At 43.0% G+C, this 27,500-nt stretch overlaps 1 protein-coding gene across 8 annotated transcripts in view; it reads right to left on the reverse strand.

Moving 5' to 3' along the window:
- LOC139385673 (BCAS3 microtubule associated cell migration factor-like) overlaps window positions 1-27,500 on the reverse strand; it is a 342,007-nt gene that overhangs the window by 199,843 nt on the left and 114,664 nt on the right. For 4 of the 8 annotated variants that reach the window (XM_071130933.1, XM_071130931.1, XM_071130932.1 and 1 more), the window contains 4 exons: window positions 24,755-24,905; window positions 13,861-13,905; window positions 3,609-3,733; window positions 3,104-3,269 (listed from right to left, as the gene is read on the reverse strand). In XM_071130933.1, the coding sequence (XP_070987034.1) occupies window positions 3,104-3,269; window positions 3,609-3,733; window positions 13,861-13,905; window positions 24,755-24,905 (487 nt within the window). The remainder of the gene's footprint in view (window positions 1-3,103; window positions 3,270-3,608; window positions 3,734-13,860; window positions 13,906-24,754; window positions 24,906-27,500) is intronic. The other 4 variants (XM_071130934.1, XM_071130936.1, XM_071130935.1 and 1 more) reach the window with 1 other exon arrangement.

A 27,500-nucleotide genomic window follows, 5' to 3' on the forward strand; every position in this document is an offset into this window, starting at 1 on the left:
ATTTAGGACACTTTTGGTAATCCACAATTACAAAATAGAGCTCTGGTCAAACAAAGGCTGCAGATTGAGGGCCAGATGTATAGACCAGTGCCCCTGCTGGGTGTAAATAGACTGTGGTCCCTGGAGCCTGGCAGTACAGAGACAGATATAACATATGAAGGTGTGTATACTATAGTAGTTACATACAGTACTGTATGTACATGAACATCACATGTGTTTTGTCCAACATAGCGGTAGTCTGATCACAGAGAACTGGGCCACAGCAGCAGAACTTTATATCTGGTTCCAGCTGATCATTTGACATGGATGAATGGGATTCTGCAGCATAATATGTTTTCACTGTATCCAATATTCTTTTATAACTAGGTTATACATACAATATGTTAGAACATATATGACTCCTATCAAAAAAAGCAGTTTACTATGATAATGTCACACACACTACTGTATAAATCACACACACACAACTGTATAACTGTACAATATATTACTGTATGTAAATCTTCATAACATGAACCACAGCTTAACAGAGCGGGGAAAACTGTGTGTGTGTGTGTGTGTGTGTGTGTGTGTGTGTGTGTGTGTGTGTGTGTGTGTGTGTGTGTCAGTGGAGGCTCCTCAGAGAAGGGGAGGACCATCCTCCTCAGTGAATTTCATAAAGAGATACATTTTAAAACATTGAAAGTTATCCTTTTTAGATAAAACTATACTGAAATATATTCACGTCACCAAATTGATTAAAACACACTGTTTTCCAATGAAGGTCTACAGTAGCCTCAACAGCACACTGTAGGGTAGCACCATGGTGTAGCCGGAGGACAGCTAGCTTCCGTCCTCCTCTGGGTACATTGCCTTCAATACAAAACCTAGGAGGCTCATGGTTCTCACCTCCTTCCATAGACTTACACAGTAACTATGACAACTTCCGGAGGACATCCTCCAACCTATCAGAGCTTTTGCAGCATGAACTGACACGTTGTCCACCCAATCAAAGGATCAGAGAATGAATCTAGTACTGAAAGCATAAGCTACAGCTAGCTAGCACTGCAGTGCATAACATTTGGTGAGTAGTTGACTCAAAGAGAGAGAAGGACAATAGCTGAACTGGTTTCAACAAATTCATTTCTCAAAAATGAAGGACAAGCAAGAGCGTAATTTTTTTTCAGTTTCACTTCCTTAGCTAGCAAATGCAGCTGGCTAGTTCAGTTACTTAGAATCCTTCTGTTTGAGCCGGGTGTTTATGTTAGCTAGCTGGCTATGACCATCCAACACAACACTAGAACTCTTCCAAGTAAAAGTGAGCTTTTGGTTTTATTAATGTATAGCCACCGGGGACCGCCGGTGTAACTGCTTAGTGACTATGTTACATGTTACAGCATAATTGTAGCGGGTTTACTAACGCATAAATTCTATTAGCTATGTTGACTAGGATGGTACTTTAGCTAATATGGGGACAACAATGTAGGCTGATGATTATGATTAGATATGCTAGATGGTTATGATTAGATATGCTAGATGATTATGATTAGATATGCTAGATGGTTATGATTAGATATGCTAGATGATTATGATTAGATATGCTAGATGGTTATGATTAGATATGCTAGATGATTATGATTAGATATGCTAGATGGTTATGATTAGATATGCTAGATGATTATGATTAGATATGCTAGATGGTTATTATTAGATATGCTAGATGGTTATTATTAGATATGCTAGATGGTTATTATTAGATATGCTAGATAGTTATGATTAGAAATGCTAGATGGTTATTATTAGATATGCTAGATAGTTATCATTAGATATGCTAGATAGTTATGATTAGATATGCTAGATGATTATGATTAGATATGCTAGATGGTTATTATTAGATATGCTAGATGATTATGATTAGATATGCTAGATGGTTATGATTAGATATGCTAGATGGTTATTATTAGATATGCTAGATGGTTATTATTAGATATGCTAGATGGTTATTATTAGATATGCTAGATGATTATGTTTAGATATGCTTGATGATTATTATTAGATATGCTAGATGATTATGATTAGATATGCTAGATGGTTATTATTTGATATGCCAGATGGTTATGATTAGATATGCTAGATGGTTATGATTAGATATGCTAGATGGTTATGATTAGATATGCTAGATGATTATGATTAGATATGCTAGATGGTTATGATTAGATATGCTAGATGGTTATGATTAGATATGCCAGATGGTTATGATTAGATATGCTAGATGGTTATGATTAGATATGCTAGATGATTATGATTAGATATGCTAGATGGTTATTATTAGATATGCTAGATGGTTATGATTAGATATGCTAGATGGTTATTATTAGATATGCTAGATGGTTATGATTAGATATGCTAGATGGTTATTATTAGATATGCTAGATGGTTATTATTAGATATGCTAGATGGTTATGATTAGATATGCTAGATGGTTATGATTAGATATGCTAGATGGTTATTATTAGATATGCTAGATGGTTATGATTAGATATGCTAGATGGTTATGATTAGATATGCTAGATGGTTATGATTAGATATGCTAGATGGTTATGATTAGATATGCTAGATGGTTATTATTAGATATGCTAGATGGTTATGATTAGATATGCTAGATGGTTATGATTAGATATGCTAGATGGTTATGATTAGATATGCTAGATGGTTATGATTAGATATGCTAGATGGTTATTATTAGATATGCTAGATGGTTATGATTAGATATGCTAGATGCAGGAAAGTGTGCGAGGTGGTATGGAATGTGTCACTGTCATCTTAAATTTGTCTCTCGACTTGTGTGCACCTACGTTGTAAACTTTCATTCATAGGCTAGGTTGTAGCAACCTCATGATGGGTATAGGAAAATTAGAGTATCATGTAGCAGCCTAAACCTATCGATGTTACATTGAACTGGGTGAATGAAGTTATTCAATATGATGTAATAGAACTAAGGCCATGCTCATAAAAAAAAATGTCCTCCCTAATCTTAAACTACACTGACCGCCACTGATGTGTGTGTGTGTGTGCGTATATGTGTGTGTATATGTGTACGTGTGTGTTAGGAAGGGTCAGTTACCTGGCCAGGCTCCAGCAGGCCCGTGGACATGTGTTGAGCTCCAGGGGTGTGTCATCGCTGATCTTCTGGGCCGTGCTGATTGGCCGAGGCTCCAGGACGTGCTCCACCAGGGTGCCATAGCAACTGAGGATGTAGAGGGACTCCACCACTGACCGGCTGGACTGGTCTGAGTAACAGGAGGTCAACAGGTCAACGTTACGGAGTAAGAGGAGCACGTTGTTGTGACTTAGCTAAGTGTTTTGTCTACTATGCCCAGCATCTCACTGAGTGGGTTCCTACTTCCCTGACCTTAATGTTGCGTCTACACAGGGGGCTAAGAGGGGTTGACACCCAGAGCAAAGTTTCCAGGCCAATGGTATTTACGATTCTCCTACAGATTTTGAACTTTTAAATTACCAAATTAAAACAAAATGAAAGTGTTTTAGTGTGATGATGGTTTTGGGGGTAACAGCTAGGATACTAATGCACTAGTGGGATCTAATGATGAGCCTTTACAGCCCCTCACCTTTCTCTCTCTTCATGTTGGGGTTGGTCATGTACCATGAGCGTGAGGCAGCAAAGACAGCAGCCACACAGAACTCTCCTCCACTGGACTTACTGGGGGAGATCTGAGGGAGAGGCTTGGCTTTGCTGCATGGGAGGAGAAAAAGAGCGAGAGAGAAAATGAGCGAGAGAGAGAGAGCGAGAGTGAGCAAGAGAGAGCGAGAGAGAGAGAGAGAGTGTGAGTGAGTGAGTGAGTGAGAGCGCGAGAGAGAGAGAGAGAGAGAGAGAGAGAGAGAGAGAGAGAGAGAGAGAGCGAGGGAGCGAGAGGTTGAGTGGGTAGGAGAGCCCAGCCGAGGGGACACAGACACAGGGTACTCCTGGGGTACTCCTGTGTCTGAAGATAAAGGCTGGCGGTTTGAGTTGTTAGATGAACTAAAGCTGTAGTTAAAGAAAGAATGAGGAGAGAGAATTGTTGCCAAATGTTGTAGTGAGAATGATGCCAAATCTGGTTTGAGATATTAAGTTCAAACACTGCCACATCTGTGAACAGAAAACAAGCCAAGCTTTTAACACAATTACACTTCAGGCAATTTAGCAAAAAAAAGAGATGAGGGCGACTTAAAATTAAGTACATTGGTAACAAAATATATATATTTGCTCTGAATTGTCTCCAATTTCACTGTGCTCGTGTCTGAACAAATTATTTATGTATGTAGTGGTCTCTACTATTCAGCAAATTAAAAACATCATTAGACCTAATACAGGATATTTCCTCCCTCATTTAATACAGGGTTCCCGCAGTCTGAACGGCATAGCGTGTGTGTGAGTGTGTATTCCCATGCCAGTAGATCAGGACTGCAGCTCTGTAGAGGATGTCCATGGTATTTTAAAGCCTGTGTTGCATGTGCTGCTAGTTGATTACATCCTTCCTTTTGTCATGAAGCACGCCATGTACACTCAAACCATTACAGGCTGGCCTGACCATGGACTGTACAGAGGACTGGGTGTGTGTGTTTGTGTATGTGTGTCCACACACTAATACACATGTGCCACGCACACACACACAAACACACATGAAAAGAAAAAAGTTTCAGCGAATACTTGAGGATGCCATAATGGTTATCACTTGCTTGAACACGTGCCTCGAATGCTGCTAGTCTTCCAGCTGCTTCCCCTAGTCTCACTTTGAGTTCGCCGTTTGAGAGAATTTACTGGGAGTTATTGGATTATTCAGACATGTCAGGACCGTTTGGATGAAAGAGAACACAGGAAAAGTTCAGTATGGTGATAGGGCTGCATATGCTATTGATCAGAGAACAGTAGCGGAGCAGCCTGGTATTATTGTCCAGCTCTATAACCAAGGTGGACAGTAAAACCCCCGGAGGAAGGGATGGAGGCTGAAGGGCCTGACACAGTCTGACACACTAACACAGTCTGACACTAACACAGTCCCACAGGAGAGGTTCACCTCTGATCTAACCACGAAGACCTCACTAACACATACACAAACTCACACCAGCCCGCTTGAACACACACAACCAACTGTGCCACACACACAGTCCAACATTTTGGAACACGAAAATTCTATATAATTAAATTATGTAATATTCAACAATTCACTTCAAAATAACCAGAAAATATAATTACGATATACATTTCTCAAAGATGTTCAATACTATGTACCCAAAGCTGTTCTATTTAATCCAGTGTGATGGCATACTGTCCAGTACTATGTACACAGAGCTGTTCTATTTAATCCAGTGTGATGGCATACTGTCCAGTACTATGTACCCAGAGCTGTTCTATTTAATCCAGTGTGATGGCATACTGTCCAGTACTATGTACCCAGAGCTGTTCCATTTAATCCAGTGTGATGGCATACTGTCCAGTACTATGTACACAGAGCTGTTCTATTTAATCCAGTGTGATGGCATACTGTCCAGTACTATGTACCCAGAGCTGTTCTATTTAATCCAGTGTGATGGCATACTGTCCAGTACTATGTACCCAGAGCTGTTCTATTTAATCCAGTGTGATGGCATACTGTCCAGTACTATGTACCCAGAGCTGTTCTATTTAATCCAGTGTGATGGCATACTGTCCAGTACTATGTACCCAGAGCTGTTCTATTTAATCCAGTGTGATGGCATACTGTCCAGTACTATGTACCCAGAGCTGTTCTATTTAATCCAGTGTGATGGCATACTGTCCAGTACTATGTACCCAGAGCTGTTCTATTTAATCCAGTGTGATGGCATACTGTCCAGTACTTGAACTCTTCTTGGCCTCTCAGCCTCAGTGACACACTAACAGGTGTTGAATGACCTGTTGTGGGCCTCAACTCTCCCTCCTCCTCTTCCCTTCAAACTGTCAGCAGCTCGTAAATTACTCCCTGGACGTGGGGGAGATGTTGAGGTCTTTGTTTAGCCGACACCGTGTGAAGGATGTTTCTGGGTAGAACGGGGGTGCTCTAGACAGCGTTACTGGCTGTGTATTTATTAGTGTTGGAGAGAGAGAGTGAGGGGTGAGGCTGGATAACCAAATATCTACAGTAAGCTATGGAAGCAGAGGAGAGATGGAGAGATAAGACCATGTCAGGATATTGCCTTGGCTAACTCTACATCCCTCTTGCCTCCTCGGATCTGTCCATCTGTCCGACTGTCTGTCTGTCAGCGTGTCCAGGAGATACAGAGCTATGAAAACATGCAGAACCTCTGTCGGACGGCCAGGGGTCAGCCAACACAGCACACTGCTTCCTTCTCACTCCGCCTTCCCTCTGTCTCGCTCTCCCTTATCTCTTCCAGTCACTCTCTCTACGTTTTCTCTTCCAGTCACTCTCTCTACGTTTTCTCTTCCAGTCACTCTCTCTATGTTTTCTCTTCCAGGCACTCTCTCTATGTTTTCTCTTCCAGTCACTCTCTCTACGTTTTCTCTTCCAGTCACTCTCTCTGCGTTCTCTTCCAGTTACTCTCTCTCTACGTTTTCTCTTCCAGTCACTCTCTCTACATTTTCTCTTCCAGTCACTCTCTCTGTGTTCTCTTCCAGTCACTCTCTCTCTACGTTTTCTCTTCCAGTCACTCTCTCTACATTTTCTCTTCCAGTCACTCTCTCTCTACGTTTTCTCTTCCAGTCACTCTACGTTTTCTCTTCCAGTCACTCTCTCTCTACGTTTTCTCTTCCAGTCTCTCTCTCTCTCTACGTTTTCTCTTCCAGTCACTCTCTCTCTACGTTTTCTCTTCCAGTCACTCTCTCTACATTTTCTCTTCCAGTCACTCTCTCTCTACGTTTTCTCTTCCAGTCACTCTACGTTTTCTCTTCCAGTCACTCTCTCTCTACGTTTTCTCTTCCAGTCTCTCTCTCTCTCTACGTTTTCTCTTCCAGTCACTCTCTCTCTACGTTTTCTTATTCAGTCACTCTCTCTCTCTCTCTACGTTCTCTTCCAGTCACTCTCTCTCTACGTTTTCTCTTCCAGTCTCTCTCTCTCTCTACGTTTTCTCTTCCAGTCAATCTCTCTCTACGTTTTCTTATTCAGTCACTCTCTCTCTCTCTCTACGTTTTCTCTTCCAGTCACTCTCTCTACGTTTTCTCTTCCAGTCACTCTCTCTACGTTTTCTCTTCCAGTCACTCTCTCTACGTTTTCTCTTCCAGTCACTCTCTCTACGTTTTCTCTTCCAGTCACTCTCTCTACGTTTTCTCTTCCAGTCACTCTCTCTCTATGTTTTCTCTTCCAATCACTCTCTCTACGTTTTCTCTTCCAGTCACTCTCTTTACGTTTTCTCTTCCAGTCACTCTCTCTACGTTTTCTCTTCCAGTCACTCTCTCTACGTTTTCTCTTCCAGTCACTCTCTCTCTACGTTTTCTCTTCCAGTCACTCTCTCTACGTTTTCTCTTCCAGTCACTCTCTCTCTACGTTTCCTCTTCCAGTCTCTCTCTCTCTCTACGTTCTCTTCCAGTCACTCTCTCTCTACGTTTTCTCTTCCAGTCACTCTCTCTACGTTTTCTCTTCCAGTCACTCTCTCTACGTTTCCTCTTCCAGTCACTCTCTCTCTACGTTTTCTCTTCCAGTCACTCTCTCTACGTTTTCTCTTCCAGTCACTCTCTCTCTACGTTTTCTCTTCCAGTCACTCTCTCTACGTTTTCTTTTCCAGTCATTCTCTCTACGTTTTCTCTTCCAGTCACTCTCTCTACGTTTTCTCTTCCAGTCACTCTCTCTACGTTTTCTCTTCCAGTCACTCTCTCTACGTTTTCTCTTCCAGTCACTCTCTCTACGTTTTCTCTTCCAGTCACTCTCTCTCTACGTTTTCTCTTCCAGTCACTCTCTCTCTACGTTTTCTCTTCCAGTCACTCTCTCTACATGTTCTCTTCCAGGAACTCTCTACGTTTTCTCTTCCAGTCACTCTCTCTCTACGTTTTCTCTTCCAGTCACTCTCTCTCTACGTTTTCTCATTCAGTCACTCTCTCTCTCTCTACGTTCTCTTCCAGTCACTCTCTCTACATTTTCTCTTCCAGTCACACTCTCTCTTTACGTTTTCTTATTCAGTCACTCTCTCCCCGTTTCTCAACCTCTCTAACACAACGCCAGCATATCAAAGTATGACTGATATGGTGATGGGAAACTCAACAAATCCTGTTCCGTGCTCTGGATCTCTCTTTAACAGAGTACATGATAATGGAGCTGGTGAATGGTTAGGGGAGGGAGGGAAAGAGGGTATGTGTTAGTCATTATAGAACATGTAATCTCACTTCACTGCTCACTGTGATTTGTGTGTGTGGTGTCTTTGACAGCTAGTGGTGAGAGTGATGGAGTCTGTCGGACTCTTCTTTAGTGAGGGGTTTCATCTCTCCAACATTCTACTTCTTCTCTCTCTCTTACTGGAATTTTTTTGTGGTCAACTGGTTTCAATATCCCCAGGAAACACAAATTATATTCCAGTGGCTTGACTTTGTTTTTGGGGTGAAATCTCAGGCTGACGCGTTTGCCACACGGCGCTGTGTGTGGTGTGAAGGAAGGTATTTTATCTCCCCACTTTTCACGGTTGTCTTTGGATGGAGGCCGGCTTGAATAATACATCAGGGAATAACATTCAATAAAAATGCATTGGGGGGAAAGACCCAGTGACAAATTAAAAGTGTAAACGGCTCTTATGGCACTGTGGCTGAGAAGACTACTGCATGACTCTAAGCTGCAGGGCTGGCCTGGGTACTAACACACACACATGTACGCCTGCACGCATGCAAGCACGCACACACAACAGACTGTGTGATAAGCTCTCCTTGTGGCGACACCATACTGATCAGCCACTGCAGATACTCTACATATTCTCTCTTTGAAGAATACAGGGTTACCACTGTCTGCTAATGGGAGTGGGATCACAGCTTGGTTCTAGTAGAAATGACCGCAAATGGTTACTCATCTCAGGTTCAAATGATTACTTTCCTCTCTGTCTCACTTGAAGTGTTGAGGTTTTCACCCTGCGACAGACAGGCAGACAGACAGACAGGACAGTACTCTGGACTCTATACGGTACAGAGGAACCGGTCAGGAAAGAGAAAAAAGAAAGAAAGGTGGAACCCAGTATCAATAAATGACAATAAATAAATAAATACACAGAGTGGGACAGGAGAGAGGGGGAGATGAATGGCACTAAACAGAAGCCAAATTCCCCCCCCCCCCCCTCCCCACGAGATGTTATTTTGTGCTATTGGGAAGACTTCATTTTCTCTGCAACTTTAATTCACTGAAAAGACTACTTGTACGTCATTTCCACTTTTCATTTAACAAATGAGGACTTTTGACTGAGCTAATAGCTTTTCCTCAAGGGCGTAATTAAATCTGTGACGTCCACCATCAAAGCCCTTTCGCATTACAGGACCGTAGCGAACATGAGGCGCCATCGAAGGGTTGGGAGGGGGCTGTCCCTCGCCATAAACAAATACGATAGAGCCTTACTTCTGTCGCCTCCTCCAGCGACAAAGTGCTGCAAAGACCGGTAGGGTAGAGCAGAACAGTGGATCCATTCAAAATGGCACCATATTCCCTATATACACACATTTACCAGGGCCCATAGGGTTCTGGTCAAAAGTATGGCACTACATAGGGAATAGGGTGTCATTTGGGACACACCCAGTGTAACTCAGAACAGGGTTGAGAGGAGCGGTGGCAAAGCCCAGGCCATATGTTTAATATGTATCAGTGGCTGAGACTGGAGCTGGGCATTAAGACAGAGGAGAGAGAAAGAACCACAGAGATGGGGAGAGGGAGGGAGAGAGAGAAATTGAGAGAAAGAAAGAAAAAGAAAGAGAGCGAGAGAGAGGGCTTTGGGCAGCCTTGTGGAGGACACATCCCTCAACGTCACATTTATTATTTTACAGCAGCCTTCCAAAACAGAGGTGGCCTTGGGGCAGGAGGCTGGAGCTACAGACAGACGGCTGTAATGATGATGCTATTTGGGAGTCGAGCGGACTGAGTGGGGAAGACTGACTAAAATGCCGTTTCAACATCTCAGCGAAATAATCAGAGGCTGCCTCCCAAATGGAACAATATCAAATGGAACCCTATTCCCTATATGGTGCAATACTTTTGAACAGGGCCATTTGAACATTAAGCATCTCCAATCCAAAATTAATTCTACAATCGGCTTCCTATTTCACAACAAAGACTCCTTCACTCATGCTGCTAAACATACCCTTGTAAAACTGACCATCCTACCGATCCTTGACTTCGGCGATGTCATTTACAAAATAGCCTCCAACACTCTACTCAGAAAATTGGATATAGTCTATCACAGCGCCATTCGTTGTCACCAAAGCCCCAAACACTATCCACCACTGCTACCTGTATGCTCTCGTTGGCTGGCCCTCGCTTCATATTCATCGCCAAACCCACTGGCTCCAGGTCATCTATAAGTCTTTGCTAGGTAAAGCCCCGACTTGTCTCAGCTCACTGGTTACCCTAGCAACACCCACCCGTAGCACATGCTCCAACAGATATATTTCACTAGTCATCCCCAAAGCCAACTCCTCCTTTGGCCGCCTTTCCTTCCAGTTTTCTGCTGCCAATGACTGGAACGAAGCTGGAGACTGGAGACTTATATCTCCCTCACTAACTTTAAGCATCAGCTGTGTCAGAACAGCTTACCGATCACTGCACCTGTACACAGCCCATCTGTAAATAGCCCACCCAACTACCTTATCCCCATATTGTTAATTTTTGCTGTTTTGCACCCCAGTATCTCTACTTGCACATCATCATCTCCAGTGTTAATGCTAAATTGTAATTATTTCGCCACTATGGCCTATTTATTGCCTTACCTCACTAATCTTACTACATTTGCACACACTGCATATAGATTTTTATATTGAGTTATTGACGTTACGTTTGTTTATCCCATGTGTAACTCTGTGATGATGTTTTTGTCACACTGCTTTGCTTTATCTTGGCCAGGTCACAGCTGTAAATGAGAACTTGTTCTCAACTGGCTCAACCCCCCTTCCTCGCTCTATGTCTAATGTTCCTCATCACACTAATGCTCAGAGAAGGATTTATCGTGGGATGGTTGTTTCTCCTGCCTGCCTGCCCCACCCTAGAATAGCCCTAAGATGGAGGTTCCATGTCTATATTTAACAGCTAGTCTAGTGTGAGCTCATGTACTTGGACGGTGGTCAGAGGTTACGCGCCACACTCTTCCATCCTAAACTGTTGAAAAAAAGGAGGGATACGGAGATGGGGAACATCAGGGGTCAGAGAAGAGGTTATTCAGGGAAGAGGAAGACGTGCTACTGTACTGTATGTGTCATTGGGTGTGTCAGAAATGGCACCCTATTCCCTATATATACACTCTTATAATGCACTATATTATAAGGGATAGGGTGCCATTTGGGAGGCAGCCATTATGGGAGAGAAAGAGAGGCCTTGTTGCATGTCCAGGTCCTCATCTCACACATCCTCTCCAGCCCATCCAAACAAAACACTGTTAATAAAACACAATTGAAATGATGAAGTTAGACCAATGATATGTTCTGCCCTCAGTCCAGGGACCTGCTGTTACAGGAACAATAGTGATTTAACTAGTTAGCTTGAGTTGGAGCCAAAGGCAGAGCAAAAGGTAGGCAGTTACTGTTACTGTGGGGGGGGGGTTCATCATGCTAACAAATGCTAATGATGTACCTTTGAAAAGCATACCGCTCTCTGAACTCACTAAGAGCCTAGCTGGGCTGGGAGGGAGGGAGCTAAGAGAGGAGAGGGAAACAAGCTTCAATTAAAAAGTATGAGTGAGTAACTGGCCACAACAAGAGAGGAAAGCCAAGACTTGGGGAAGGAACCACATGCTATTAATTTCCTGAAGTTAATGGAGGGAGGAACGAGAGAGGAGTGAGAGAGCGAGTCGGAGGAAGAAAAGTTCACTGCGTCGCCGTTGAGCCCAGCCACTCAATCATCTGTCCATAAGTGACTGTCATAATGGGGATTCTTTTTAAAAGCTTGTAAGCACCTGATTTCACAAGACAGCGTTGACAGAGAGAGGCGGACCTTTCTGCCATCCTGAGTATTAGAGAGAGCTGCATGGTTAGAAAACGCATTGCTAACTTAGAGAAGTGTAATGTTCTCTGTCGTTCGCAGTAGATTGAGGCCCAAACTGAGGTGAGTGGACAAAAACGTCATATTAAACATATAGGTCTGTGCGCGGCGGCTGTGTAATTTACATTTTGAGGAGAATTGGCTATGACAATGCTGTATAAAAGTAGGCATCCTTCATCACAACTGAAGTAAATGAGATGAATTCGAAACAGAATGATGCATGAATAGTAAAATCTCTGTACATACAAAATAATGCCAACTGCCCTTTCATGATTATACAATCCACCTCTTATTGCAAAATGTTCAAAGTTCAAGGAAATGATTATAAGCCTATAACAAATCAACAACAATGTTATTCTCCAAGTTCACACATAAGCACCACGTTGTTTTCCCAGAAAGGGAGGCAAATCACTGATTACATGACATTCATCAATTACATTGTATAATTGACAAAGAAAAAGTAACAAACAGATGGATGGCTAAAGCCACATTAGCCACACGTCTGTTCACAGCGGACAGCCTTTGTGCAATGTAGGACTCACGTGCATGCACACCCGATTGTTCAATCATATTGCCACAAAACAATAAAAACACAATGGGAACAACATGAGATCAACCAAGCTGTTATTCTTAATACAACTGTCTGTGGTTTAATGTGAACGTAGAGGGAATGAGTGTGCAAGAGAAAGAAAGAAAGAGAGCGAGAAAGAGAGCGAGAGAAAGAGAGCGAGAGAGAGAGAAAGAAAGAGAGCGAGAGAGAGAGAAAGAAAGAGAGCGAGAGAGAGCGAGAAAGAAAGAGAGCGAGAGAGAGCGAGCGAGAGAAATAAATAAAAAGAGAGCGAGAGAAAGAAAGAGCGAGAGAAAGAAAGAAAAAGAGAGCGAGCGAGAGAGATCGAGAGAGAGATCGAGAGAGCGAGAGAGTGAAAGAGAGCGAGAGAGAGTGAAAGAGAGCGAGAGAGAGTGAAAGAGAGCGAGAGAGAGTGAAAGAGAGCGAGAGTGTGAAAGAGAGCGACAGCGAAAGAGCGAGAGAGATCGCGAGAGAGAGTGAGAGAGAGCGGTCACCATCATGAAGAAGTGGTGGGTTCAAATAGATCACAAGGAGCCAGACAAGAAGGTTCCAGTAATGTTCCAACATACCTCTGGGTTTGTGAGTTAACCACGCCATAAAAAAAGATTCAGAAATCAACCATTTTCTTTTCTCAAAACAAACCACTATCCCAATTCCCAATACAGTTTATGTGGGCTTAAATGTTCTTTGGTGTGAATCTTGACGTCAGATTTAGGCATAGACACAATACAAGCAGCTTGTGAAATCACCCACCCAAAGTGTAAACTGAAATCCACTTACAGAGCACAAGAAAAGAGAATCAAAGAATTGTCAAAAAAGTAGTGTGAAAAAAGAGAGGCACGTCCATGGTGTTTTCCTCAGGGATGATGACTGAACAAACTGACAGAATGTGTTGAAAATACACTCAATATACTCAGACACGAATGAAAAGATGTGATGGATGCAGTCGTTGATTGCGTCCCAAATGGCACCTCATTCCCTATTAAGTTCACTTCTTTTGATCAGAGCTTTGGTCAAAAAAGTAGTGCACTAAATAAAAAATAGGGTTCCATTGGGGAAACATTTGTCTTGAGCCAGGACAGAGCAACAACAGAGCATGCTGGTAGGTAGGTAGTGAGGAGGGAAACTCACCATGGAGTTTTAATGGCAAAACATCCTGCCCCAAAGAGGTAAGGTCTTCATAGGGGAGGGAGAGACACACAAAGAAGAGATAGATGGAAAAACCATTATTAGCCAGTCAGCCTAGGACAGAGACACTTTTCATCTTACATTTTTGAACTGTCTGTTTAATCCTACAAGACACATAAAGCAGGAAGCAAACTGTCTATGTTAGAATTGATCTGAAACCTGGGACATGACTCCTTGACTCAACAACTCAGACCATTCTGTAAAGTGCAGTACCATACGTTTGGTAAAGGACATACTGTATGTATGTGTTTGTCAGTGTGTGTTGTACTATACTTTTGGCAGAGGAAGTACTGTGTGTGTGTGTGTGTGTGTGTGTGTGTGTGTGTGTGTGTGTGTGTGTGTGTGTGTGTGACCATACTTTTGGCAGAGGACATACTGTATGTGTGAGTGTGTGTTGTACCATACGTTTGTCAGAGGACATACTGTATGTGTGTGTGTCAGTGTGTGTTGAACCATACGTTTGTCAGAGGAAGTACTGTATGTGTGTGTGTGTCAGTGTGTGTTGTACTATACGTTTGTCAGAGGAAGTACTGTATGTGTGTCAGTGTGTGTGTCAGTGTGTGTTGTACCATACGTTTGTCAGAGGAAGTACTGTATGTGTGTGTGTGTGTGTGTCAGTGTGTGTTGTACTATACGTTTGTCAGAGGAAGTACTGTATGTGTGTGTGTGTGTGTCAGTGTGTGTTGTACTATACATTTGTCAGAGGAAGTACTGTATGTGTGTGTCAGTGTGTGTTGTACTATACATTTGTCAGAGGGAGTACTGTATGTGTGTGTGTGTGTGTCAGTGTGTGTTGTACTATACGTTTGTCAGAGGGAGTACTGTATGTGTGTCAGTGTGTGTTGTACTATACGTTTGTCAGAGGAAGTACTGTATGTGTGTGTGTGTCAGTGTGTGTTGTACTATACGTTTGTCAGAGGAAGTACTGTATGTGTGTGTGTGTGTTGTACTATACGTTTGTCAGAGGGAGCGTACAAGCATGCTTTTCCATCAACTTCTTTTATATTCTTTCTTTGAAGGAAAGAGTGTATGAAAAAGAAACACAGTTTTGATGATAAATCATGGTATGCTTTTTACATACATTGGAACAAGGCATTGACATTTTTGAAAATATGAACCCTTTACACTTGTGGGAATCGGCCTATATGGATAGGGCTACATTTAACAATTCTTACAGAAGAAATTTGAAATGCATAAGCACGGTAGCAATAGAAAGGGAACCATTTAGAGATCGTGGAAATGATTAGACCAAAGTTGAGGACACAACAGTTCACCTGACACAAGACTACCCAAACAGTTGATTTAATTTGCATTTTACATTTAATCTACTTTTTGGCACAATCGTTGATAACAAAATATGAAAAATGTAGTAACATGATAAGAATATTCCTGGTAAATGTAGGGTAAGTGCATTATAAGACTAAACAATGACAAGTGTTTGAGTGAGAGGACTAACTGGTGTCTCCAAGTGGTCACACAGGCCTCTGGTCAAAAGAGTGCACAGTTGTAATTGTAATGCACTTTTATGACTCAAAGAAGTGTCTTCAACTATAGGTTTAATGCCAATTAAACATGGGTGGTTTATGGCTTAGATACACTGCCGTACTATTACTGTGTTTGAAAATAACATCATGTGTCTGCATGTGACTTTTTTTGGGGTGAGTGTATATTTGTGTTTGTGCATTGTCTTTGTGAGTATTTGTGTGTGTTTGCAAGCCTCTGAGGGTGTGGGCGAGTGTGTGTCCGGTTCTTTGTGACGGTGTGTATGGTCTATTTTTGAGTGTGTATCTCTCTGTCAGTGTGTGTGTTCCCCGGGCCAGTGTTTACGAGCCATTAGGAGTGGGAGTGTGTTCCTGTGTTTACCCTGCATGTTCAGAGATAGTGACAGACCCCTGTAAACAGTTTACAGTAAACAGCTTTTTCCCAACAGTAATAATGGCCAGATGAGGCTGAACTCTGTCCCTGAACACAGCAGACCACATCAGTACTGCAGAAACTCCCAAATGACACCCTATTCCCATTGTAGAGCACTACTTTTGACCAGAGCTCTATGGAGCCTTGTCAAAAAGTAGTGCACTATTTAGGGTATAGGATGCCATTTGGGACACAGCCAAGGCCCCTGGCCAATCAAAGCACGGCACTTTTTTATTTTATCTGCTATGGAGGGACGAAGAATCCGTCTGAATCTCTCCAGACTAACACGACACTGTGTGTGTGTGTGTGTGTGTGTGTGTGTGTGTGTGTAGACTAGCAAAGCAGTCAACTATCTGTATTAGTCCACGGATATGAGGAGAGGTTACTTAGATGGAGAGAAAAAAAGAAACATAACACAAAGTGAACATTAATTCGGTGGTGATTTGGAGGCGGGAGACTACTGTTGAGTCTATATAACCTCCAATGCACCCTGGAGACTACTGTTGTGTCTATATAACCTCGAATGCACCCTGGAGACTACTGTTTAGTCTATATAACCTCCAATGCACACTGGAGACTACTGTTGAGTCTATATAACCTCCAATGCACACTGGAGACTACTGTTTAGTCTATATAACCTCCAATGCACACTGGAGACTACTGTTGAGTCTATATAACCTCCAACGCACACTGGAGATCAGTGTTGTCCTCTTAAAGAAGAGACCTTTATCTGAGTGGTTGAACGTGGGGTGAGCAGTGTAATGGAAGTCGGGGGTCCTGTTATGTTTATTCAAACACAATTTAGCCAGTAGTCAAACAACATGGTTAAAGGGTTAGCTGGTAGCTAGACAAACAGCATGAGCAGGGGGGGGGGGGGGGGTCACACAACTAACCAATATCTAGACAAACAACATGTGGAAGGGGGTCACAGAGTTCTATAGTAGCAAGCCTAACAACAGGACAGGGGGTCAGTTTAACATTTTAACAGGACCAGTGGGTCTTGGCTATGCTAACTCTACTCCTGTTATGCTTGTTCGAACACATTTAGCCAGCAGCCAAACAGCATGGGCCAGAGGTTACACAGATATCCAATAGCTAGTGGCTAGCCTAACAGCATGGATAGGGATTAGCCAGTAGCTAACATAACAGTATGGGCATGGGTTCATTACACCCGAAAGCTAGCCAACCAGCATGGGCAGGGGGGGCAGTTCAACATTTTAACATTACCATTGGGCCTTGGCCTCAATTGAGCGTTCACTGGCACTGGGAGGCGGGCATCGCTGGTGTACTTTATCCCCCCTGTGAGGCACTTAACCCCTGGCATCCTGCTAGCCTCCTGCTGGGTAAATGGATGGTGGCTGATAGGATACGGATAAGTAGTGTTTCAGGTCTCAATGCAACAAGCCTGTACTGGATCTTGGGTTCACATAACGCATGTTGTGCTGTTTCTTATTTCTTACAGTTCAGTTTGGAGAGGGACACTGCTGGTCAATAGAGAAAATGTAACTTAGTTAAAGTCATGCAGGCAGTCTGTTCCAGATGGTTATGGTAATAAGTGATGTCGATAGGTTGTCTGTTTCTGACATGCTAAATTCTTTCAATAAACTGATAAAACTAGGCAAATAGTTTCCAAACACACTAACAATATGATATAAAGATTTTTCCAACAATTGTTTACAGACAGATTATTTCACCTATAATTCACGGTATCACAATTCCAGTGGGTCAGAAGATTACATACACTTAGTTGACTGTGCCTTTAAACAGCTTGGAAAATTCCAGAAAATGATGTCATGGCTTTAGAAGCTTCTGATAGGCAAACTGTCCTCATTTGAGTCAATTGGAGGTGTACCTGTGGATGTATTTCAAGGCCTACCTTCAAACTCAGTGCCTCTTTGCTTGACATCATGGGAAAATCAAAAGAAATCAGCCAAGACCTCAGAAAAAAAATTGTAGACCTCCACAAATCTGGTTCATTCTTGGAAGCCATTTCTAAACGCCTGAAGGTACCACGTTCATCTGTACAAACAATAGTACCCAAGTATAAACACAATGGGACCACGCAGCCGTCATACCGCTCAGGAATGAGACGTGTTCCGTCTCCTAGAGATGAACGTACTTTGGTGCGAAAAATGCAAATCAATCCCAGAACAACAGCAAAGGACCTTGTGAAGATGCTGGAGGAAACAGGTACAAAAGTATCAAAATCCACAGTAAAACGAGTCCAATATTGACCTAACCTGAAAGGCAGTTCAGCAAGGAAGAAGCCACTGCTCTAAAACCGCCATAAAAAAGCCAGACTACGGTTTGCAACTGCACATGGGAACAAAGATCGTACTTTTTGGAGAAATGTCCTCTGGTCTGATGAAACAAAAAGAACTGTTTGGCCTTAATGACCATCGTTATCCTTAATGACCATCGAAGAACACCATCCCAACCGTGAAGCACAGGGGTGGCAGCATCATGTTGCGGGGGTGCTTTGCTGCAGGAGGGACTGGTGCAATTCACAAAATAGATGGCATCATGAGGATGGAAAATTGTGTGGATATATTGAAGGAACATCTCAAGACATCAGTCAGGATGTTAAGGCTTGGTCATACTAGTTGTGGCAAAATGGCTTAAGGACAACAAAGTCAAGGTATTGGAGTGGCCATCACAAAGCCCTGACCTCAATCCTATAGAAAATTTGTGGGCAGAATTAAAAAAGCATGTGCGAGCAAGGAGGCCTTTAAACCTGACTCAGTTACACCAGCTCTGTCAGGAGGAATGGCCAAAATTCACCCAACTTATTGTGGGAAGCTTGTGGAAGGCTACCCGAAATGTTTGACCAAAGTTAAACAATTTCAAGGCAATGCTGCCAAATACTAATTGAGTGTATGTAAACTTCTGACCCACTGGGAATGTGATGAAAGAAATAAAAGCTGAAATAAATAATTCTCTCTACTATTATTCTGACATTTCACATTCTTCAAATAAAGTGGTGATCCTAACTGACCTAAGGCACGGAATTTTTACTAAGATTAAATGTCAGGAAATGTGAAAAACTGAGTTTAAATGTATTTGGCTAAGGTGTATGTAAACTTCCGACTTCAACTGTACATAGAGTAGCTAGACAAATAGAAAAACTAGCCAGCCAGGCACCCTCCGAGGTGTTTGAAATATCTGGCTGAGGAAAGTATATTTTGGTGTGCTCTGGTACATTCTAATGCACTGATTCCATCTGAAATACACAATGAAATTATTGAAGACCTTACCTCCCAGATCGGAAGAATTTGTTGTGGTATTGTGTAGAAAGACATGAATTTACAATTTGAATGACTGAAAATGTATGAACCCAGAGTATTGCTAGTTGTTCTGGATATTGTCTAGGTCTACAGTATATGATCAGGACTACTTTCATACTAAGACGTTGTCACGCCAACTTTAGCATTCAGACAACTTTTTCCACCTTTTATTTATATCTGAAAGGTGTTGCCGGTATCAAAGCCTAAACTTTTATTTCTGCAAACCGACATAGTCATGATTTCTGTAAAGTTCTGCCTACAGCTTAGTATGAAACGTAGCCGTATTGCTGAGGCAGCACTGGCATGCAACACGCTTTTAAGCTCTTGGTGGTTGCTAGGCAGCGGCTGTTACTACCAGCCTGTTACCATCTTCCTGGCAATTCTAAACTTTGCGAGGCATGTCACTTCACCCATCTCTTTGCATAACCCTTCGCACGGTTTTCTTAACCACAACTAGATGGATACATAAAGAATTACTGTGGGAATAAAAAGCACTGAAACACAAAAATATTGGAATAAAGTAGGTTAATGTAGTTGAAGGCATCACATTGTTTCTTAGTGCTGATTGAAACTCCCAAAAAGTCATCCAATTGTTAAATCTACATTTGAAGCAATAGCTTCATTAGCTTGTTCAACTATTTCAGCAGTGTGTCGTGCTGCTATTAGATAAGCTTGAGGACTCCGTTTGGATATTGGTTAGGCTACACTTAGGCTGTGGAAATGTTAGCTAAGTTGAGGTGAGTGCTGCTCATCATCTATTTGTTTGCTCATCTATCACAGAGCAGAAACATTTAGCATGTAGCCTAAATCAAGTGTACGCCTACTATTTTGCTAAATCGCGTGTAGGTAAGTCCAAAAGACCGTGGAGGTTGTGAAATATGAACATGAAACTCACACGCTTTTGAAAATACAGATTGCTATTATTTTCTATTGGCATCATGCTGAAGATACTCTCAATGTAAGACCCTATTCATACTCTCAATGTAAGACCTTATACCCTCCCACACCTCCATGTAAATACATTTGACTGCAACCAGAGATCTGTATATAATGACGAGATGCTCAGGTCTCCGCCCTAACATTGTCCCAAAGGCAGGAAGGCACGCGACAATCTTCGGTCCAAAATATGCACATAGAAACACACTGGGCTTATTTTGGACAGATTAATCTCTTCTTCTCTGCTGCGTCTCCCTGTCATCGCTCACTTTGTGACTGACAGGCGCCTATCATATCAATAGATTTAGAAGAGATGCATATCATTCATTCTAGCAGGAAAGGGCTAGACGGTCTAGTATAAGACGGTCTAATATAATATATAGCTGGCTGAAAATGAGTCTATAACCGGCCGCGCTAATGGAAAACACTGTAAAGGCCCATTTTACAGTATATAAAAAGTTTGTCTCCAAACGTACTATCTAATGCTCACATTACGACTCTGTTGAGAACACACAGAAACACCAAGAAAAGCAGGCGGATGGTTGAAAGGGAAGAAGAGGGGATGAGGGGAGAGTGATAAATGGACCTGGGAGGTTGACGACCCCACTCCCATGGAGTAATCGTTCACACGTTCAACTCTTAACCCATGGGCTTTAATGCTGCTCCGCCAGGGCCATTAAAGGGAGGAGAGGGTGATTTGTGCAAACGGTTTAGTATGTGACACGTTCCATACGCAGTGCTGTGTGTGCTGGAGGCCTGGCGCTACAGGGCTCGCTAGCTGCTTTTAGGCTCTTAAAGCCCATCTCCTCTCAGTGCTTTTCTCATTAGAGCTCTATGAGACAATGGGTTGGCAGGCGGCTAGATGCTCCTACTGTACAAAAGTATTATAGTAATCTGTTCTGCCCATCTGTGGAAGGTCAGGAGGGCCCACTCTCTGTCTCCCTCGCTCTCTCCATCTCCCTCGCTCTCTCCATCTCTGTCTGCATTAGCGGAGAATACCCATCAGTGGGATTTACTCCAGGTCAGATTCCCTTGTTTTCCTTTTCATCTCCATCTCTAATTCATTGCCGTTTCATTTCAAACACGTGTCTCTCGGAGTGTGTTTCTGAGTATACTTTGCTAGCAATACAATCCAGGATTGAAGCAAAGCAAACACTAAAAAGTTAAAAAGCTCTCGAAGGCCTCAAATGACAGTGCTCATTTCTCTCTCTCTCTCTTACACTCTCTGTCTCTCCGTCTCAGACTTCTGCCAAATATGGCTGACAGGAAACCAGAGGTCATGTGGGGGGTCACCTCCTCCACCATTCTCACTGTACTAAAGACCTGGGTTCAAAAGTACCCTGCCCATCTGGCTCTCTAGCAATTTGAACCCATGTCTGTTGTACCCTGTGGGGAGGAGAGAGCCCACATCTCTGTAGTGACTTTGAGGTGTCCCAGAGCCTTGGCTCCAGCTCTGTCTGCTCCCTTACCCTGGAACTCTGCCCTCGTCTGGTGGAGGTTATCGGGGCAGGATACTGTGCATCACAGGGATACATCTCATCCCCTCTCTCCAAACACAAAGACAACTGGAACAACTCTGAAAAAGGGTGGGGGGGGGGGGGGGGGGGGTCCTTTCATCTCCCTTACTCCTAATTGCTTGTTCTGAGAGAAGCAAACTGTTGAAAGTCTTCAGCTCCAATTCTGGCCTGTTAGCAATTAAACCGATATATTGGAGCCGATATTGGCCTTTTCTAGTCTATCGGCTATTGGCCCTTCCCTATCGGCTGTGCCGATAGTCCCTCTACATAGCAAAACTGCTGCTATTCCAGCAGCCACTCACTGCCTGAGCCACGAGCACTGGACAACGCAGAGGAAGGTCTAGCTGGGAAAATCTGAAGCAGCAGCAAGCTAGCTCATTTACCAACAGAAAGGTGCATTATTGAGAAATGGATGAACTGACACATTGACCAAAATCAAAACTCCTGTTGCAAATATTAGTTTACTTAATTCACTAATAACAAGGCTTGTGTCGATGTGCCCGGACATACATGCAATAAGCAAGCTAGCTAGCTATGTGACTTGTTAGCAAAGATTATGATAACTAACCCTTTCATTTGTGCTGTTAGCTAGCTACGAATATTAGCTACTATGCTAGCTAGCTGGCTAGATAGACATAGTGCTAAGATATCAGATAGGAGCCAATAGTCAACGTAGCTAGCTAACGTTAGCTGGTTATCATTTTTTGGGAACGAGCCATCTGACTTGCGAAGTAACGTTAGCTATTTCATGGCGCTGATCTGACCGACGCAATCATATCTGTAAATTGACAATTGTTAGTCGGATTAGATGATTGTTGTAATAGGGAAAGAAAGAAGTGTTCTAAAATGTTTTAGAGATGCGTCCTGACATCTGAAGATAAAATATTTTTTCCCTATCATGGAAAATTACAAAAAAATCCAACTTTCATAAGCCTCTGTGATCACAAATCATTAGGTTGGACACATTTACAATTAATAGATTTTCTTCACATTCTCAAACTAATAAATGTGCGGTGATGTCCTTCTATATAGGCATGACATGCTGGCGTGATGCTTCTATACACATGTTGTTGATCAGTAGGCTAATATAAGTCTCATATGTCAACTGTAGCATTATTGAGTTTGTTTTGATCAACCAAAACAAGCTCAATAACTCAATGCATGCAGACAGTCCTATTGAATATGCATTGACCTGTATTGTGAGACCTATGCCATCTTGATTTACCCAGATTATCAAGACCATTCAAATAAAGGTTTTACCGTTATGTAGTTCGTTTTTATCAATCTAAGTCAAATGTATTGTTTGATTTGAAAATTGATGCATACATGGCTATCTCTGGGATATTCTGTCATCAAAATCTTCAAATGTTATGATATTGAATATTGGCTATCAGCCTACTCCCCTACTCCCCAAAAAACAGTATCGGCCCGAAATAAATCCATATCAATCTTTCTCTAATAGCAACGGCTAGTCCGGTTCCATAGGAGATCATAAAGGAAGTTGGAATAGGACGGGAGGATACCTTCAGACTGGTGCAATGGAGTGTGTGTGTGTTTGAAATGCACTAGAGTAGGCTGCAGACAGACGGGCCATGAGAGAATGTAGGTTAACCACCTGGTGTGTTCCTCTCCCACTCTGCCAACGGGTATCTGCTCACACAGGTGTAAATACAGCTACGGATGGCCCATTTGCGCGCGCACACACACACACACACACACACACACAAACAGATACTCCTGTGCAAGTCTCCGTGAACACACTTGATATCACCCCACACTTCATGGGCCCAACCTGCCGCCTATGTGTGTGTGTATGTGTGAGTGTGTGTGTGTGTGTGTGTGTGTGTGTATGTGTGAGTGTATGTGTGTGTATGTATGTGTGAGTGTGAGTGTGAGTGTGTGTGTGTGTGTGTGTGTGTGTGTGTGTGTGTGTGTGTGTGTGTGTGTGTGCAGGGCAGCAGAGAGATGCACAGCTGCATGTCTAGCTTCATTAGCCCGCCCTGACACCTTCTCTCCTGAAGCGGACAGACGAATGGAAAGATGGGAGTTATCTTTAATGTACATGTCTGACTTGAGTAGGACAGGAGCTTTATTTTATTGTGACTTTGCTGTGGCAACTAATACAGTCCTATTGTTTTGACTTGAATTAATACAGTAGAGAGGAGACCTGGTGAGAAGGCTGTGATTGTCTATTTGAGAGTGAAAGGATACTGGTAAAACTGGCTGGCTGGCTGGCTGGCTGGCTGGCTGGCTGGCTGGCAGACACAGACAGACAGGCAGACAGACAGACAGACAAAAGCAGCCGATCTGTAAAAAAAAGAAGTAATAATCAACTAGCCAGTTTAGGAGTTTCCTCCAGAAGGATGACCTGCCAGTTATATTCTTAAATCTCTCCTCTCTACCTACTGTGTTTTGCTAAGTAGGGCATTATGCAAAAAAAAGCGTTTCCTTTCACCATAAAACAAATCCCTTGTAATAATCGTGCAGATGAATCAAACTAATGATGGTGTGTTTCTAACCACCAGTCTCAGATGTCTAGTGTCTTTATACAGAACTGAAGTGATCTAATATCATTGGGAAGAAACCCCAGTAGCCTGCTGCTTCCATCATTACAACATGTCCCATTCAAACATGACAGGAAAATGACATTTAAATGAAAATATTAAAATCCAGCCATAATTGTGATGCCACCTGTATGTAAATAAAATTCACAAGGTGCAGTCTCTCTCCTCTGACTCACCGCCTCTTAAAACTACAGACTTAGTCATAGCGTGACTGACCAAGAGAGAGGAGAGGGAGAGGACACACTGACACGCACAGACACTGCCTGATAGAGAGACTCACTGGTAAATGTTTCTATAGAGACGTGTAGCTTTACTGTAGTGTAGCTGTACATAGAGACAGACTGGCAACAGATTCCAAACCAGGCTGGATATAATATCATGTGGATGTTTCTTGCAAATCCAATGGGTTCATAACAGATATAGATCAAAAACAAAAAACTCAACATGATCAATGGCTTTGGCTGTGACCAAAGGAGGACAGGCTGAGTTGTACAGGCTACTTCAGGTTGATACTAGTGAATAGCTAGATGGACAGAGTGTGATGGACAGAATGTGATGGACAGAGTGTGATGGACAGAGTGTGACAACAACACATGGCTGGATGCAGGGCAGGAAGACTCACCCGGAGCGCTTGGTCATGGTGCCCAGGGTCATGGGCTGCTTGATCTGTGCCAGGGGCAGCACTATGGTGAGGCTGGGCAGAGGGGACAGACGAGGGTTACCCATGTTGTTGTTGGTGAAGTTGTTGTACGACTCCTGGCTGGTGAGTTTAGCTGCACAGAGAGAGAGAGAAAATATTTAATAAAAGTCAGTCTATTTTATAGTCCAAGTCCAACAGTAACAATGCAACAGTTCATGTAGTCCTATGTTTCATCAACATATGAACACACGCATACCTGGGGTCCAAGGCCTTGGAGGAGCCGTGGCCCTGATTGGAGGTAACCAGCTCAAGATGCGGCGCCTCAGAGCCACTAGTACCCAGCAGTCAGTTAATCAGACCTAATCAACAGGAGTCGCACACACACACACACGCCTCTCTCATCTGAGTGGAGCCCAAGCTAAACACAATCAGGCCATGTCAAAGGGCACCACATCGAATGGCCTTAAAGAGCTACATCAGAGAGGTGCATGATGTTTGAGTATGGCATGAACACACAAACACGCACTCACACACACAAAGATGTTTGCTCACTGCAGGCTTAGTAGACTTAGAGAATGTTCCCCTTTCTCGAACTGTGCAAATACATTACATTTAAGCACTAATTGTAAATACCAAAGCAGTAATGTAGAATCCATTCATTCCTATGCATGTAAAACAGTCAGGTCACTTCTAGGAGTTCAACATCTATTGCGTGTACGTTAAATATTACGAGACGTTTTTACAGTGAAAACCAATGGCAGGTTCTTATGTCCACCACATCACACCTGGTTTCAGCAAGTTAGAACTATTTGATGAGACACTATCTCATGATCTATGGAATATATCCCTTTGAAATTGTACAGTGAATATAATATGAAGAGCTTTATTAAAAATGCAGGTCACCTGAGAAGAACGGTAAAGTCCTCGCATGATGGTTGACCTGATCACAGCCCTCAACATTAGTTCCATATAATTCCTAAATCACATGAACCTGTTCACTATAAATAACTCATTCATTAAAGACAACATGGGAAACAGGATTTACCAATTTCTACATAAGCTCTACTCTCCATCACGACACAATACACTTCAACCGAGAATGTACTATGATGTATTTTACAATACAATCTGTGTCCTTACAAAGATTCAAGTTTAAGTACTCTCGCAGAAAAACAGCATAACCTTCAGGACCAAAACTCAATGATCTTTCTCTGAATGTTTTCCTTTCTCCATTGTTGCATTTGAAAGGCGAAAGCCATCGAGTTTAAAAGGGGGGAACCCAGGGACAAAGAGACAAAAGAAAACATGCTACAAAAACAACACAATGAAGAAGGAGAGGGTTGTGATGATTATTGGAATCAAAGCAGTGATGGGGAGAGGAGGATGAAGGGGGGAACAGGGGGAGGAAGATGCGGGGGAGGAGGGGGTTTAGATCATTAAAGTGTTTTTCTGTGTTTCATTAGTGCGGCCAAATAATGTCTTTGTGTTAATCCAAAAAGAGACCATTTAGATGTGGAGGCCCAACAAAACAGCAGGGCCTTTAGAGAGGAGGACGTTATACAAACTTTGTTTGTATCCCAAATGGAGCCCAATTCCCTATATAGTGCACTACTTTTGACCAGGGCTTAAAGGGCTCTGGTCAAAAGTAGCGCACTATGTAGGGAAAAAGGTGCCATTTGGAATGCAGCCCTCCTTCCCACTTGGCCTCTAAGCCTCTCCATCTCTCCAACCCGACAGAGAGAGAGAGAGAGACAGTTGCCCTGGGCTCTCGAGGGCCCTTCACATTTCAAAAGCACTACACCCCCAACGCAGCCACCTTTTGTGTGGAAGAGCAGGAGAAAAAAGGAGGAATTTGAACAGGAAGCAGCCTGTAAAACCATAATGGTGCTACAGCTGGCCTAAACGTAGGACAGGAGGAAGAAAAAATCTTAATGAATTTAGCATCCTTCCAACAGGACACTTCAAACCGCCGCTCTCTCTCCGTCTCTCTTTTTCTTTTCTCTCAGTCTCTCTCCCCATCTCAATCTTTCTCTCAGTGTCTGCATGCACCACATTAACCCCCTCACCCTTGAAAACCCAAAGAGGAACAGGTGTAGTTGACTTTGGTGGAGCTATCGTGGCTATTTGGGCTGTTGAGTGGACCGATACACCCCCCCTCCGTTATTCCAAGGGGCCCAACTCATCAGAGGCCAGTCAGTGAGGAGAGGACAGGGAAAAGTGGCGAAAACCATGCACAGGCAGAAGACGATATCTAAAACACATCTTGGATGTCTGCTTGTCTGAGGGGGAGAGAGAGGAGAAGGAGTGTCTGGCAGAGAGATCGCTAGCCTAGCGAGGGAGCGAGATGGGGCCATGATTTGATTAATGACTGGGGCGTGATGTGCCTGAGCACTGATACATGACAGCCCCATGGAAAGAAGATCCATCAATGCAAATCCACCCGGCCCAGTCCAGCCAAGGCTCCCGCCAGAGGTCAGCATGTCACCTGACCCAGCCTGATCTCTCCATCCCGCCATTTCCCTTGATCCTAAACTTTGCTCCCTCTATCCCTTCATCCAGCCATCCCTCCATCTCTACCTCTTTCCCTCCGTTCTTTTCTACATCCCTCACTCTCTCTACCTCTATCCATCCATCTCCATCCCTCCATCCTTCTCTACATCCATCCCTCACTCCCTTCTGCTCCGAACCAATTTGCATCCTCATCTAAACAGCGTCTCTCCGTCTCTCG

This window comes from Oncorhynchus clarkii, chromosome 27 (assembly GCF_045791955.1).
Source record: "Oncorhynchus clarkii lewisi isolate Uvic-CL-2024 chromosome 27, UVic_Ocla_1.0, whole genome shotgun sequence".
NCBI lineage: Eukaryota > Metazoa > Chordata > Actinopteri > Salmoniformes > Salmonidae > Oncorhynchus > Oncorhynchus clarkii.